At 38.2% G+C, this 16,784-nt stretch overlaps 1 protein-coding gene across 4 annotated transcripts; it reads right to left on the bottom strand.

Moving 5' to 3' along the window:
- Positions 1 to 1,819: 1,819 nt before the first annotated feature.
- serpini1 (serpin peptidase inhibitor, clade I (neuroserpin), member 1) lies at positions 1,820 to 16,753 on the bottom strand. Of its 4 annotated transcripts, none has more exons than XM_015360854.2 (9): positions 16,597 to 16,753; positions 7,639 to 7,909; positions 6,937 to 7,167; positions 6,460 to 6,654; positions 4,534 to 4,738; positions 4,059 to 4,156; positions 3,356 to 3,442; positions 2,930 to 3,019; positions 1,820 to 2,540 (listed from the first exon to the last, which is right to left on the bottom strand). In XM_015360854.2, exons 2-9 carry the CDS (start codon positions 7,886 to 7,888, stop codon positions 2,464 to 2,466), a joined length of 1,233 nt encoding a protein of 410 aa, XP_015216340.2. In that variant the 5' UTR covers positions 7,889 to 7,909; positions 16,597 to 16,753; the 3' UTR covers positions 1,820 to 2,463. The 4 variants fall into 4 exon arrangements, with proteins under 4 accessions (XP_015216340.2, XP_006637520.2, XP_015216341.2 ...); XM_006637457.3 differs by lacking the exon at positions 16,597 to 16,753 and adding an exon at positions 16,437 to 16,590; XM_015360855.2 differs by lacking the exon at positions 16,597 to 16,753 and adding an exon at positions 15,710 to 15,838.
- Positions 16,754 to 16,784: the final 31 nt, after the last annotated feature.

Here is a 16,784-nt window from a genome sequence, read left to right on the forward strand (position 1 = left end):
GAACTGCTGTGTACAATTGGCTTAGAGGGGAAGAAGAGGGGAATCATTGTAAATTCCCAATGGATTTTATTGTGTAACACCCAGTGTTGATTTGCTTTCATTGTCTACAGTATATTGAACTTGTAAGAAGATATGAATGCGTTTTCTAAATATTACAGTTCCTGATAAGACTTTCAAAATCCTTTTTACTAAAAGCCATGAAACACTATATTATTCACTACTCCACAGTACGGACTGCCTTTGTAAAATACCAAATTGTGTCCCTCAGCCTAATCAGACATTCAGTTCAAACAGGCATGTGTCAAAGATCTAAATTGATCAGTATTTAAAATACAACGAACATTATAAGATAAAGGGCGAGACAGCAGTATTCTCCTGGGACAGTTCAATCAGGACAGTTGGCTGCAAACTACCCATAAGCTTATATTGCTGTTTGAACAGTCCTAGTTGAAAGTGAAGGGATGTTCATTTGTGACATTTCTTGAGATATGTAAATTATGAATCCAAAGGCGTACTGGCATGTTTCAAGGTTGTTGGTTTGATTCTGTCTTGGACGCCTGACTGTGTGGAATTTGTATGTTTACCGCATGTTGGTATGGTTTTCCTTCCATCTTCCAAAGACGTATGTCAGAGTTTAGATTTGTTACTTTAACTTGTTTTTGTTCATTTCCCTTCTCATTGTATGATGGCGGCCCTGTCAGGAGGAATTGGGGTTCCTCTCTATTCTTCGCCTGGAATTGGTGTGGCCTACTCAGCTTTATAATGCAGGTAACGAAAAGCACTTCAGTAACTTCTCACATTTTAGGAAACAAATCGGATTTGTAATTTATGCCATGGTGCTGCGTGTGCATTTGAAATTTAGATAGAGGAAAAAAACATTTACTTGTACGTACAAAATCACCGCAAGACAATCACCAAATGAAGTTTGTGTTCCAGATATTATTTCTAAAAATATTTTGAAGCTTTGCCCTCGGTATTAATAACTGCGACAAGAGAATGGTCACTTTCCTGACAGCACTCTTATTTTGAAATCATCTGGATGGAATGGCTCTCTGTGCATATATACACACATACACAGCACAATTCTTAGGGCAGAACTAAAGGAATAACTCCCATTTACAAAATCTTAAAACTACAAACTCATACTATTCACAGTACATGCTAACTTACATTGCAATGTGATGTAAGTACTGTATATACAAGTGAAGGCAAAACCCTTTTTTAAAAAAGAAAGAAGTGATTTGTAATTTGTCACTAAGGTTAAAAATAGAAATATATTGCATGGGTATTATATTACTGTTTACATACTGCTTAAACAAAGAACGGCAATCTTCTGACAAGTCTAGATGTATTGTTTAAGTATTGTTTTATTTTAAAAAATAATTCAATAAACATTACAGAAAAATATTTTGTTAGGTACAGTATTACTTTCAGAGCTTTATTGTTGTTGCCCATACTAATGACAGAGGAATGGTGATCCACTATAGATATTTGCTCAGATTAGTACAACAGCGGTATCTTGTCTGCTTTGTAAAAGGAAGTTAAGCTCATACCGTATGATATTGGTACATATGGTGTGGTTGTGGAAGAAGAGCCGTTTTATAGAACACTGGTTGGAAATGTGCCATGCTGTACAGGTCTGTCAGCTGACGGAGACATGAAAACTCATTAAGATGCAACTGAGAATAAGGGAGCAGAACAAAACAATGAGGAGAAAACAGTATTGCATCACCCACCTTGAATCACTTGCTAGGTTCTTGCATTCCTGTTAGGTTATCGGTTGGATGCAGCGAAATTGAGAAAACATACCCAGATCCTGGAACTTTAACTTTAATTTTTATTTGTGCAAAGAGTTGGAACAGCATATACAGTATATTTCTCTTTGTACACCGCACACCATATTCAGACCTTTTATTTGCGGAATCTACAATATAGCCTCCCCTGATTCAGCTACACCTCAGTTGTGAAACGTACACATGCACATTATAAGATAATTTTGAATAAGGCAGGTTCTTATTAGTGTATTAGTTGAAATAATCTCACCTTTCATTAGTTGAAACTAAAACTGTTAAATTGTTCAGCAATTTAAATCCAGTACTACACATTTTACAATAAATATCTAATTTCATACAAAACACAACAGCAAATGTATGGTAAACATACTTTCATAATTTCAAATAAATTCACACATTTATGCCCATGTATGGTACAGTAAGGCCACTGGACAGTTACAGTGCGTGGAGCTTTAGGATATACTGGATGGTCTCTTGGGAGTAAAAGGGTAGTGGCATAAACTTTCCAGGGACAGCATTAATCTTTTTTATTCAATTTACTTGTGCCTGGTAGTTACATAGCTTGAAGTATCAAAATACTGCAACTATTTTAATAACGTTATAAAACACAGCAACAATGGAACAGTAAATTTATTTACGAAGTGCCTGTACACTGTCAGAATAAATAGAATTACAATGCATCAAAGTCACGGTCATTGCTGTCAATAACCTCCGGATTCATCACTCTTCCCATAAAAAGAATTGTTCCTGAAAAACAGATTAAGAATACTAAGGAATTTCTGCCTGAAAAGACCACTACAGTAAATGTTTCTCTTTTCGCCTACTACTGTATCATTTATTCTTTGTATAAAAAGAATAGTTTAAATTATCTGAAAGTGGTACTAATTCCAGTAATTAAACATATATCCATTACCTTTTAGCAGCACTTACAAACATTAAAAGGCTGCAAAGCTCACTTTTTATCCGATACGATAGCTTTGTAACAGTCTAGTAATACAACCACTTTCATAATTTTTGGGGTGTTATTAAATGTAATGTTCTGCTAATGCAACTCTTCTCCTACAAAACAGAAGTACATCACAGCAATAGCACTAGAAGAGACATGAACGCCATACAATGTGCCAAAGAGCTCTTACCTGTCTTTCTGGCCCTGACAATGAAGAAGAATGGGTGATCAGCCATCACTTGTGGGTAAAGCACGAGGGTTCTTGTAAGAGCAATCATCCCTATAACATTTGAATTAATACTTTAAATTCATAGCACAATAAAAGGCCACCAGTATCGGAAGGTGACTTTCTAATTAAATGCATTGGCAATTTTCTTCCACATTTCCTGAAGCACTATTGCTTCAGTGCAATTACCTTAAGAGGAAGATAAACTCATCTAGCAGAAATGAAACCTTTAGCTCTGTATCTCCAGAAGGGGGCACTGTTACCATTCGTCTTAGTGCATTCATGGCCTTGACTGCTTAGCTTCCAGAGTGGCCGAAATGAAAGACTGCTTGTTGTAATGCAATTATAGATTTGTTTCAGACAATGAAAGAGTGGGGAAGTTTAAAGTACCTGTACCAGCAGCTCCTTCAGCTCCTTCTTCCGTGACTTCGAGAAATGCCTTTTGAACAGCTTTTCCAATGAAAAGATCTTTCTCGCCTGTGTGTGCCACAAGGATAGTGTTATATTGCAATCTAAAGATAGTTACAAATCTCACAGGTGTTCCGAGTTCTTTCGTCAGTCTGAAACAGTCTAAACCAAATGCTCTTCTGGACAAAATGTAAATGCAAAATGTGACAGGTATTGATTTGCAGTGTCGTTAAAGGGCCAAATATAAAGGTTAAAATACCTGGCTGAGCAAAATAACGTAATGTGTACTTCATCACATGCATTCAGAAAACATTTTAAAGGCTACCTTCAATTAAAGCAAATTTGGTCTTGGTATGGTATTATGTACTGTAAAGATAAGCAATTCTACAGAATTTCAAATGTCTTGTTTTAAGGTAAATATGATGAGATACAAGGCAAAAGATAAAACTATGCTATCTGCTATACACCACTGACTGAATCATAACATGATGCTACAGTATTTTTAAAAAAATACACAATGTGTCCAGCAATTTATAATCCATTTCTCAAATTACAGGACCAAAGTGCACGTTTCTCATTACACAGCTATCAGGAAAGCAAACAGTGTATGAAGCGCAAACAGTACTATCTTAGGCACTGGGAGGTTTTAGACCACGTAAAATGCACAATTAGAAAGGTGTCACACCAGTCATAGCTGAAAGATCTGCATCTTTAGTAAAAATATTTTTAATGCCAAGATCTTGCAGGGTTTCCTTCAGGTCAATCTTCTGCTCTATTTTGAACCTGCCAACAGAAATAATGAGTATGAATTGCAGAAATTGAATAATTTCCCTGTCTTCTTCTGCTGCTCACACAATCTGTTAGAATTTCTAAAGCTGATTTGTACAAATTGTCTGCGTTTTTCTGCAAAGCCATTCCTTTAACCATCAAGGGCAATGACAGCTCTTTTATTTTTAGTGACAGCTATTAGCATTTAGATGCTGCAGGAAGCATTCAGCTGAAATCACGGAGCGCATCACAGGGCAATTTGTTTTCTGCATTTTTTTTTTACTAGGTTTGAATTAGACGGCACTAAGCCTATTTAGCTTTACACCTTAAGAAAAATAAACCCTTGAAAACTTTCACTTGACTATAGCAAGAGCAATAAGGCGTAGGCTTACCGTGGCAAGTATACCTCTACCTTCTGCTTTTTCACTGCCGCTGCCCATTCCTCAATCAGCTGAGCTTTAATAATTGGCTCCAGTGCTGCTAAAGGCACTTCTTGCCGGGGAAGAACAATCATCATGCTCATCTCCTCTCCCTCGTATGGCATTTCCAACACCTGATAAACCCCTCCGGCCTCTGACGTTCCATCACTAAACTCACCTATGCAGGAAACAAACTCAACTCAACTCAGGTGGCCTATTTCTGTGCACAGGAAAAGCAGAGCAATTTATAGAATTAAAGAGCTTATCTCCTAACGCCAGACAACACAGGATGCTGGACTTTTCCCTGAAATCTGATAACATTCTTCTGTAAAAAAGCATTAACATAATTGTTTTACCATTTAACATTGTCTTTTCTTATTAATAGGACAGTCACGAACCTATCTGATTGCCATACAAAATCTTAATTAAAACATATGGTATACTTTCGAGTACTGGAGCACATGGCTTTTCCTGAAAAAAATCCCTTATCAGACAGCGTCTTTAAGTGTTTTGGCAACCTGGAGAGCATCACAGATGCACAAGACAGACATCAATTAATCCAGTCAACCTGACTTTAGGAGGTGGGAGGAAATATGTATTCAGCTTTCCAGCATTTATTTTTAAGTTTATGTCATTATATGTAAGCATATTATTACTCAGACTCCTTCAGGTGAGCCATTGAGCACACGCCTTCAAAAACATTTTGACGATGTCGCCCTGTCTGACATCTGTAGCAGAGCTGCAGGTGAAATGAGCTGGATCAATATGAGCACGGAACAAAGGCTGACCCTCTCTCATGATAGAGTGCACTTTTTTTAATAAAAAATAATTGAAGTCCTTATTTTAATTACACTCAATTTAGGGCAAGTGCCTAGTATTGAATGTAATTAGTTTAAGGACCCCACCTGATGTTAATTCGTCAATGCTTCCTGTAATTTCATTGGAATCCACTGACAGAGCAAATGTGAAATGTAAAGCACACTGCAAAGCAACGACTCCAACACGTGGCCTCTTGTATCCGAAACAAAATCCCAGAACACAAGCCATTGAGGTGATATATGTGCTCAACATACTTCGCACTGTAAGTGTGCAGCCTATTTATATTCTGTCTCGAAGGAACGGTGCTTGATGCATCTGTATACTGAGGAGCCTGATCAGTATGAACAATACTTGGCATGCCTTCAGCATTCAGCCTCATTGCTCTGCTCACCCACTGCTTCTGCTAATTAGTTTTGTGAAGGACACTGCATTACAGAAAACAATCTAGAAGCTACTAATGCCAACCACTTCTCAACAACAGTTACATGGCAGCATTCTAAGCCCATGCACTATTACACACAATACAGCTTTCTGAAAGGTTTTTTTAATACTGCTATTTTAATCACTTAAAACTGTCATATTAGGTATTACACGAGGAATGCATGAATTAATGTTTCATGGGTACTACAGCTCTTGGAGATAGATATATTTTAATAATTCTTAGATTCAACACTTTAAAATTTCATGTTCTCTGGCGAGAGTTTTTTTTTTAGTCTACATGCAGGAGAAGCAAAACAGTTAGCTGTTCTCGAAGACTGCACTGCATTGCAGTATTTCTCCACAATAGGAGGCTCCAACAAGGAGTAGAGGGAGGCGTTGTGAAAACACTGTACAGTACAAGGTAGCAGGTACAATGCAGGTCTAAACAGTTCAGTGTCCGAACCGATAAGAAGCCCTAAACTATCATAACAGTTAAGGGCACATGAAACACCTTTCACGCAGGAGATCAAACACCTTATCAAATTCATTAAACATACAGTACACTTCTGTGGTGAGGAGAAAAGTCTATTGGATGGGACATTCAATTAACAGGGGTCCATTGTAACTTTGTTAATTCTGTTTCAGTCTGGGAAGACTTACCATAGTAAAAATCCCCCTGTTGGTACATCATGAGCGTTTGGACTTCATTGCCATCGTCCTTTGTGAAAGAGAAAGTGCGGGTGTGCTCTGGTCGAAACTGGTTTTTCCAATTTCCTCGAAAATAGATGGCGTTGATAAGCGTGAGCCTAGTCGCACTGTTGAAATCTTCTGCTGACAGAAGATCGTGAATCTTGTCTGTGAAAAAACAATGTATGTTACTTTATATTCCTGTGCAAATTCTGCACATATTAAGAAGTACATTGATTTTTCGCAACCACAGGGCTTTAATTAGATGCAATTTTATCTGTTTTTTTATTCTCCAGGGGTAAGGCATAACTTTAGAAAGTGTTATTTAGCGCTGTCAACCTTTCTTGCTCATTTGCAAACTATCTTTTGACCTTGGATTGAAAACTTAAAGCCTTCTTTGGGCTCAATTGTTGATGACAACAAAAATAACAATAATAAATCTACACCTACTCTCTGTGTGGTTTTCTACCCATTGGTTAATGTGATTGGCCACAGCAGTGGACTGACTGAAGTCCACCGTTTCGATTTCTGCTTTGAAATATTTCTTCATCTTTTGCAGGAAGTCTTCGTTGAAGTGGATTCCGGTCTGAAGAAAGAGAGAATTTGCCAGTTTCAGGACATACTGGGTCTCATCAGCCTCCAGGGCCCAAGTCAGGTTCTTCAAGATGAGAAGCTCCTCTCCTGTTTTACAATAAGAAAAAAAAATGACAGAAAAAGTCAGGCTCTGTTAAAACCTAAACTATTTCATAGTTTGTCAAGAGATCAGTAATCCCAGATGAATTCTAGAATTAAATTGTTTTTCTAATAATACAAACTATTTCTCAGAGTCCTGTTATTCTAGAACAAGTACCTCCATAATTAGCACCCATTTTCACCTGCAGTTTTCCCACAGTCCTCTGCTTTAGATAGATAGATAATACTTTATTAATCCCGTAGGGAAATTGATGAGGCCCTGAGTGAAGGGCCCTGAAATTTAGGCCCTGAGTGAAGAGTAAGCAGAACTACCATCTGTGGAAGTGACAGTCCAGTTGTCTGGCTTGTCTGCTGATAGTTCCATTCTCTCCCTCCTGCAAGACTGCTCATTTTAATATGACCTGTCCCCGTATTCACTCTGCATTCTGGCTAGATAGCTGGGAAGGAAGCTGAACTCACCCACTTTTAGGTTTCCATATCCCACTGCTTGTCTGATTTCTTTCAAAGCCGGACCACGGGCCCCAAGCTCTACCATTCCTAAAGCTACCACAATGCTGACAGGAGAATAGATGATGTTTTCTTCGTTTCCCACTGACTGCAGTTGGCGGTACAGCTTCACAGAGAAATCGGCAAGCATCTCATCCTGCAGGTCTGCTTTCCCACATATGACTTGCAGCAAAAGCAGAGGCAAGATTCTGAGGAAAAGCATGGCTCGGGAGACTTCAAAAACCTGCGAAAGAGAACAGAGGAGATACAAAAAGCAGCTTCAAACAACTTCCCCATTAGTGTTTGTCAAAAGCAACTCTTTGTATTCAGCAGACGATTCCATCATGCCGTTCTAGGGATTGTTTCGTAAACTATGAAACAGACATTCTTATTCTCTCAGTAGTTAGGAGAATCATGAAGTTTCTTCCCAAGAGAAATGTCTACTAGATGCTTTATTTTAATCAAAGTAATGCTTTATTTAATCTCTGACCCAGATGCCGAGTCATAAATCAGACAAGTTTGAACTCCTCCTAGGCACGGGCACATATCCAGGTCTCTACTTATCATGCGCTTGCCCTTTACAAACACAGTGGAATGCATCTTTTAGTCCCTGTTGTTGCATTGCAACAATAATAAGACATATGAAACAAGAAATATGATTGTGTTTGAATTCATGGGAAGATGCACAAGATAAAGACCCAAAAAACTGTTTCAGGTGTCCTCTACAAAACCAATGGGGTGACACTGATTACAACCGGGACGTTCAATAGAAGCCACAGGATCATTAAAAATGCATGAATCGCTTTTGTAGTTGATTATTTGCAGTTCACTTCTATTTTCTGCATAATGCTACACAAGCATTTGCTTTTATTTGAGGCTTCAAAACAGGAGGGATGACCTAATGCCCTCCTGGGTACTATGTCCACGAAGAGGGTAATGACCCATATAAACCACCTAAACAGCCCATCAATACTGAAGCCAATGGTGTAAATTCTGGGACTATTGTTCCCAGTGGCACAACATTCTGCTACAGTAAAGCACTGGCATTACACGTAACCTATGTCCAACATGTTTTTGGACATATAATTACTAAAATGTATTAAATTACCCACATTTCTAATAATCTCCTTTTTGGAGAAAGGGTGATCATACATTTCTGATGAGCTTACAACCAGAGTTAGATACTTTTATTTTCCCAGCCCAAGGTTTTTTTTTTAATGTTAAATGTATATATGTTATGATACATTGTCGAAATCAGCAAACCGGTTTGTTGCACTGGCAGAGTGCTGCTGTCATCGATGTGTATAAAAGTTACAATTATTCCAGGCCCTGGACAAAGTTTTTGGAGTTTTGACGATCGATACTGTATATCCACAGCGGGGGGGGATTGGGGGCAAAGAGATCATATTCATATACATGTAATTATGTGAAAGATAAGTACATCATATTCTAAATTTCACCTGATCAATGGCCTGCAAGATTTGCAATAGTCTTTCTTTCAAAAGGGGTAACAAAAAAAGTATAGGATAAACAAGTACAGGATTTTTTATTCCCATTATTATTCACATTCAATAAGCACACAGCCTCCAGAACAACATTTAGACCATTTAAAAAGGGCCGCTGAGGCTCTGCCGAACTGAAAGATACTTGGATGGAGTAAGATAAATACAGGCATTGCCAAACGCCACTCGACCTCCCCCCACTCCCTTCGCTAATAAGTAAGGCGGCGCTCTTTGGAGGAGGTGAAGTTATCAGCTCTCACTTGCTGCCCGTTCAGGCCACAGAGTTCGATCTCTTATCCTTCTGCAAGCAGGAATGCATTACGCGGCCATTCCGTCTTTAATATCTTACTTTCCATCTCGCGTTCTGAGAAAAACATCCTGCCACAGTGGCTTCAGCATTTCCCCTGGTTCTTGGAGGCTCTGTAAACCTGCGACAGAGCAGCAGCCTCAAAATGTGTAGTTAACAAGTTCATCTGAGCTCCCCTCCTGTAACTGAAGCCTTCCATCAGTGACGTCCCACCGGTGGAAAACAGACAGTTAATTGTGAAATAAACCAGCGCAGACAGCATACCTGAAAACAAGAAGCTCTCTTATCCTGTCCTACGGCTGACCTTTCACAACATCATCCAGAATTTTACAGGCAGAGGCCTGTTAGTGAAAACTGAACCATTAAATCCACTTGGCTGATAAAAATATTCATCCTTAATCCATTCTGGAAAAGAATGACAAAAAAAAACTCTCTACCAATGAAGGGATAAAAAAGAAAAAAACACAACCTGTCATTTATGGAAAAAAAAAATAAAACCTCAAAATGAATTTAGAATTTTCTCCCCAAAAATGAAAATCCGAGAAGATATGCCTTTGAACTGCCAATATTGAATGCCTACAAAAATCCTTCAGCAAACCTGCATAATGCTCTTTTGTATAAATCATCAGGTGTAGCATGTATTATTCTATATCATTTATGATCAACAAAGAAACAAGTAAAATAATGGTGCCTGATTTTGAAGTTAGAACAAAGTTAATTTATTAAATTGCAGAATAAGCAAGCTTCCTGTTAACATCAATGTTATGCAAGTATTAGTGAAATCCCAACTGTTCTATCCCTGTAATGCCTTATACTAGAACTGTATTCCATGTTGTCATACAGTGTCAGTGCTTTTCCTATTGATTTTGACCAAACCTTAAAGGATTCAGCTGCGATACACGATAAATACTTTGCAGCAGAAAATGAGCAAAGTTTTGAAGTTCTTGTCGCCCTGCCAGCACAAACCCAGCTTAGAACCTAAGCATCATTTTACCTTCTTTTTTCTTTCGATTTATGGATTCACATATTGTACTACAGATCTTTTTATGCTCTTCATAAACGGTAGAACACCTCTTGTTTTCTACAAAGGGGGAAAGCCCATTTCTTGTACCCAAAGCCTTTTAAATGATGGAAAATCTTCACAAAGCCTTGGGGTTTCAGGTTCAGATTCTAGCATTCTAATAAGGTGGATTTCATATCTCAAAGAACTCCTCTTGTGCAGACTCTTGGTTCCTAATGAATTAAAATGCAAACACTGATTTCTGTAGAACTGAAACAAAATTGTACCTAGACTAAGCGAAGCTAAAAAAACAAAACCGGACCACTTTTCTGCATTTGAACACTGTGGCCAGCAAAAGCTTTTAGTTTCACACAAATCCTTCAAGACAGCTGCTCCTGGACCAAAGGATTTGGCAACTGTGTTCCGTTTTCATTTGTGGAATTCTCAAAGATCAAATACAGCATATTTTACAGACTTCTTCCTTATAGGTCTTTGGGATGTTTTCCCCCTTTCTTCTTAATCTGTTATAACAGAGGGAGAAGAAAAAACAAAAGAAGACCTGCCCATAGGCCACTTTTGATTGTGGTCTATTTCATGCTCAACTGACAACAACAACAGCTGAGCACTGCCATATAGAGCTGTCAACTGCAATCACTGTAATCTTTGCTACAAGGGCACACAGAGGGATATAGGAATGCAGGATTTAAAAGCTCAAAGTTTGTTGCAGGAATTACACCAAATGTGACTTTAGTGCTCTGACAGGGAATAACCTATCTCTCATAAAACATCCTCAAACCTGGAAACGTACTGGTCTGTTTTAATGGTAACAAAGAAGATGGACATATGACCTAAGGAAAGATACATCTGCTAAAGGATGGAACTGTATAACAAACTTATTGCATATGCATTTGGTTACTTGTTAAACACAAAACATTATTCACCTTTCATCCCAACACCTGAGTTTGCACATTTCATAATGTGAATATCTGTTGCCCACATATAGTAGTGAATATTTAGAAGACATCAGGTCAATAATATCAATCATTAGAATTTAGTGAGAAGGCAAACATTTACTAGTACTTTTATACATAAAATGTAGCCTGTTTTTCTTAGTCTACTCAAACAGTCTTTCGGAACTTGGTCAATACAGAATGTTGATCATTAGAACACGCCTGGACTGGACCCTCTTAATGTTCTAGAATATTTTTTATACCTACAGTAGTAATATCACAGCTTGATTGATTAAATCCAATATTTGCAACAATATCCTATGAGATTCTGTACAATTCTGAACAGACTGATGTTAAAAATTATTATACAATTTTGCAGGTATAATCTCTATACAACCTTACTGTAAATCTGCAGTCTGATTTGTCTATCATACCACTCACTCCCCAACCCACACACATTCCTCTTTTTTGGGGGTCTGAATCGCATTGATCCTCATTAAAGCAAAACTGTTTACAAATCAAAAGCAAAAGAACAGATTACATCAGATCAGTCTTAATTACTCTTTTGAAGTCAGGGTTAAAGGGTTTGCTCTTTAAAGCACAGGACAAAGACTGAATAAAGTTCATTCTTTGAAAAGGAAACCCTAACATCCAAACTCTTCTTCTTAAAAATCCTTTTCAACACAATGTTTTGCGTTTTGAAACGAAAGGCCACATGGTAAAGAGACACACCAAAGAAAAGAATTATTATCAAAAATACCAAGATCTGTTAAAAATGAATTAAAAAAGACAGGTGTTAGGACTCCATTTCACCTCCTTTCAGCAATGGATTCCATGTGCAGAATAGAGCTGTGGAAATGTGGCCTCCAGCATTCTCTGGGAGCTGCTTAAGATTTGGAAAAGAGGATTTTGCGATACACTTTTAGAGACAGAGAGACTCTTGAGGCAATCTCAACCCTTGCCATTTTAGGATTACAGAGGACAGCTATCATAGATTTTGCAGTGCTGTCTGCATAAACTCCAAATTACAGCTTTTGTTCTTAAGGCAGGCACTTCGGTCACAACATGGGAGGTTACTGCTGTCTGTCCTGAGAAAGTAAAAAAAAAACAGCTGGAAGGGTCACTTTAACACAACACCAAACGAAAATAAATGCTACAGATTCCAGTCAGAGGTACAAACAAAGGATAAACAGCATAAACACAGACCACAGGCTTGGGCAGCTGTGTCACTCATTGTAGATTAGCATTTGCAAATACAAGGTTTTTTGTGCAGACATCTCATTTCAACCAGATCATGTCAAAGGTTAGAAAGATTTTCCACCACATATTGAAAAATTGCCTATCGCAGCTCACTCCCACCTTAATCCATACACCTCAATGTGCTTACTGTATTGTATATTAAAATCAAACATGTAATGAAGAATTGTCATGTTACAATCCTCCCACATACTGCAGATGTCCTACTTCAGTGCTGCACATTATTATACCGGACTCATTCCTGGTACCTGGGATGTCTAGCCAAAACAGGCTAGAAGATTCTTTATTTGTGGAATCTGACAATCAAGAGTGCCGACAGCAGCACAAAAAAACAGCAATGGACTGTTTATTAATTCACCACAGAAACCAACAGAATAACAATCAGGTTTTCCTCATCGTAGAAAAAAAAAACGTTCTCAGTCCGACTTAAAAAAAAGCTTCAGTCTTCTCTACCGCACATCTGTTCGGGCTCATTAATCATGATAGCTCTGATTCTGTAATGAATGAAATGCATACATATCCCCATAGGGTTACCCAACTTAACCCCCGTCAATCGTCAATTGATGGCAACCTGCTTTGATCACCGTTGCAAAAACCCTTCACCATAATTTAGATTCTCCAAAAATAAATTAGAGTATTCCGTACACTCCTGCACAATCTTATCACAGCAGGCAATCGCAGTGACAGGTCCGATCCACAGATTTAACAAGAGGTAGTGGAGTTTTCTTATCCCAAGTTTAGGAGGAGCAGGGAGGGCCAGTGTAGACAAATCCACAGTCTATTACAAGTCCCATCAGTTTCCTTCCCTTACTTGTTACCACATTCCTTCTAACACCAATCTTATCGGACCGAAGATGGGAAAGCACCTCCATCTTCAGCGTTCTGACCCATTGCTCATTATGGGCGTTACCGACATGATTCAGCAATGGGAAAAGGAGACAGGAATAAATCGATATAAACCATCATTCTGCATCAGGGGCTAGCATGACCATTTTATTACAGCATCGGTTCATTTAATTTATTTCTCAAGCAGACGCGTAACTGAAATACTGTTGAGGGTAGGGGTTCCCCATGCAAGTCAAGAGCACAAGGCAACTGCTCGATGTTACATTTCTAAAAGAAATTCTTCAGCAACTTATTTTGAAAAACAGCAGTATTTTATTTGATTCTACGGCTACATTGGAAAGCAGATTCCTTCACTCTTCAGAATTATTTAGTTTTATTTGAACTTACTATCTTACCTTTCTAATACACGTCCCCTGACCAAACAGCACTCAGGCACATAATGATCATGCCTGATGCTGGATACCTCATTGTTAAACAAAGTTGCTTTTAAATTAAAAAGAATGTATTAACGCATGCAATGCTAATTCAATTGGATGCCTTAAATTGGACCTTTTTTTTCCAGGCCAACATTAGTTCTTCATTTAGATGATACCAAAAAACAAACACTGAAACTTCACTGATGGCAATGCACCTACTGTATATACTTAAAACATCACCAAATACAAGAAGGTGATATGGGAATTTTTTTCCATTCCATGACATTCCTTCTCCTTGTGATCCTGAATGCTAATGACAACAGACTGTCCTTCAGAGAGATGCAAAAGCAATTAAACTTTGAGCTCCATCTCTACCGCCTCAAAGCATAATAAGCCAAATCGTGTGCAAATGAATTTGATGCAGTTTCATAAATTTACTCCAGACACATACCCGTCTTCTGTTTGTGTAGATGAATGCGCCATTTTATGTTGTTCGGGGCAGTGTGATGAAAGGGCTCATCTGGGAGATTAAGTTAAGCTTTTTTTCCAGCAACAGCTAGGAGGTATTATTCTGTACTTCCTGGCACCCTTCTGAGGAACATTCTAAATAAACTCGATTTTCGTAGCCCCACTTAAGTTTGCTTAGCACAATTAATAAATAAACCACAGGATTAATTAAATAAAAGGTCAACGGGAGCTTTAGAAATTATTAGAAACTCAATATGTGAATATTGCTAGGTTTTCCAAGCAGCCCATACTGCGGTAGAAGATATTTATCACTAGAAATGGGGATAAAAAAGGCAATTCAATCTCTATAAGAAGCAAACGTTGTTTTAAATATGACCAGACTTTAGATCGTTAAAGCAGGGCTTAATGTGCCAGGGTTATAGAAACCCACTTCTTTAACAAAGCATGCATGTCTCCTTGGACTTTTCTGTGCCTGAATAACTTTCTTAGACACCAGTGAGAGCTGTGCTTCAGAGATTTAAACAGTAATTGGATCTGCTGCCGTTTAGATTAATTGAGCTGAATAAAAGACTTGAAAGCTCTGAAAGGGATGTAGTGGCTTTTAAAATACACACAACCAAAGTGTTGTGATGTTACACTGGTAAAATACTGTATGCAAAACAGCAATTCATGAAAAGAATAATACTAAAAAACCTGAAAAAGAATCGATAATATATTCCTAAATTATTTGCCATAATCAATGACTTGATGTATGTTTACTGTCACACAGTTTCACAGAAAATGAAATGGTTCTAGAATTAAAAATTAAAATAATCTGATATCTTTTTTTTTTCTGTAACGCAGGGGCATTTCCGTCCTCTGCCTGCGCACAGATGGAAGAAAAGCCCCTACTTGCATGTGAAGATTTAGTCGGTATTAACATGACGCAAATTAAAGACCTCACAATGTTAACACAATGTTCCGTTTTTGTTACGCTAAAACGGAAACTGCTCAGTGATTTTAACATTACACTTAGCGAAGGTTCAAGTCGAATCCACGATTTCTAGGGGGGGGCGGGACATTTTTTTTATCGTAAACAGATTGGTTGCTTATTTTGTGAGAATAATTTTTGAAGGTGTGAAATCCACACCCGTGCTAGGAGACACGCCAGAATTTTAAAAAAACTAAAATCTATACAAATAATAAATTTCTCCAACAACGTACACACCAGCAAGGACAGTAACAAAATAAAACAGTATTTAACTAGCTGCTTGTTTGACACGTACTGTATACTAGAGGATTTAAACTCGCATACGTACATCAGAATAGTGCGATTCAGGAAGATCTTGTGAATATATGTTCTTGCCATGTGGTTATATACCAATTTAACGTACTAACGTTTTACACCCAATTTTACGTCTCACTTTTTACTTTTTAGGTGGATTATCTACAGATCACAAATGCCAAGACGTTTAATCTTTAAAAATATACATTTACAATGTCACGAGAACGTCGGCTTGGCAACGGATATATAGATATACAGCATTTTACATAACATACACAGCTTTTTACGTGAAATGTAAGAAGATAAGAATTCGGAAAGCTAATCCGTTCATTTGTATATTCTCTACGCCATTCACGTGTATCACGAGTTTAATATAAACTACCCAGGAGTCATGCACACCGTCGGCTCGTACATTATTAATATGAGATTCGGAAAATAACTTCACACACAGGAACACACAAGAATAGGTATCAGGAGAACAAAGGACCACTTTGCTATTCGCAACCCGCCTCTCTTGGTAACTAAAAAAAAAAGGCAGATTTTAGTCATTGCACAGCTAGTAAAAAAGAAAAACCCCAAAAGCCAAGAACTGGAGAGAAAAATAAACTTAGCCCTCTAAGAATAAAAAAAACCCACAGACACATCATTGACAGCGATGCTTCAGTTAAACGGAGAGCGATAATGACAACATGTTGATTCGTTTCAGCACAACGAATTAGGACTTGGTTTGACATTATAAGGCATTTAAATCCCTTCCTTACCAAGTGCTATTCTGCTAAGGATGCTTAGCTACAGTAGCACTCCGCCTCTCGGTGATGCTTATTCCTTTTGGACGCCGCGGCAGGTTCAAGACAGACCTAAATATTTTCACAGCCCGATCCCGCCTGCCTCCATACCCATTGGCTACCTCTCCCGTCCTACCTTCACAACACGCTAGCCTTTATGCTAGCCGTATTTCCTCTAGCTACTTCGAACTGCGAAGGGGTGGATTTCAGACCTGTCAGTGAAGATCAATCGGGCTGCTATCGCGTAGTAAAAAAAAAAAGAGGGCAAAGAAATGCATGATAACATGCGAAACCCGCTGTAGTCAATGAGCTACCCATCCGTGC

This window comes from Lepisosteus oculatus, chromosome 13 (assembly GCF_040954835.1).
Source record: "Lepisosteus oculatus isolate fLepOcu1 chromosome 13, fLepOcu1.hap2, whole genome shotgun sequence".
NCBI lineage: Eukaryota > Metazoa > Chordata > Actinopteri > Semionotiformes > Lepisosteidae > Lepisosteus > Lepisosteus oculatus.

Excerpts from the sequence above, each read along its gene's own strand:
- serpini1 (XM_015360854.2), bottom strand. The coding sequence starts at position 7,888 with ATGCTTTTCCTCAGAATCTTGCCTCTGCTTTTGCTGCAAGTCATATGT. Across the intron at positions 6,655-6,936 it reads GGTAGAAAACCACACAGAGA|ACAAGATTCACGATCTTCTG; the intron begins GTAGGTGTAGAT and ends GTTTTTTCACAG. Across the intron at positions 3,443-4,058 it reads AGATCTTTCAGCTATGACTG|GCGAGAAAGATCTTTTCATT; the intron begins GTGTGACACCTT and ends TGGCACACACAG.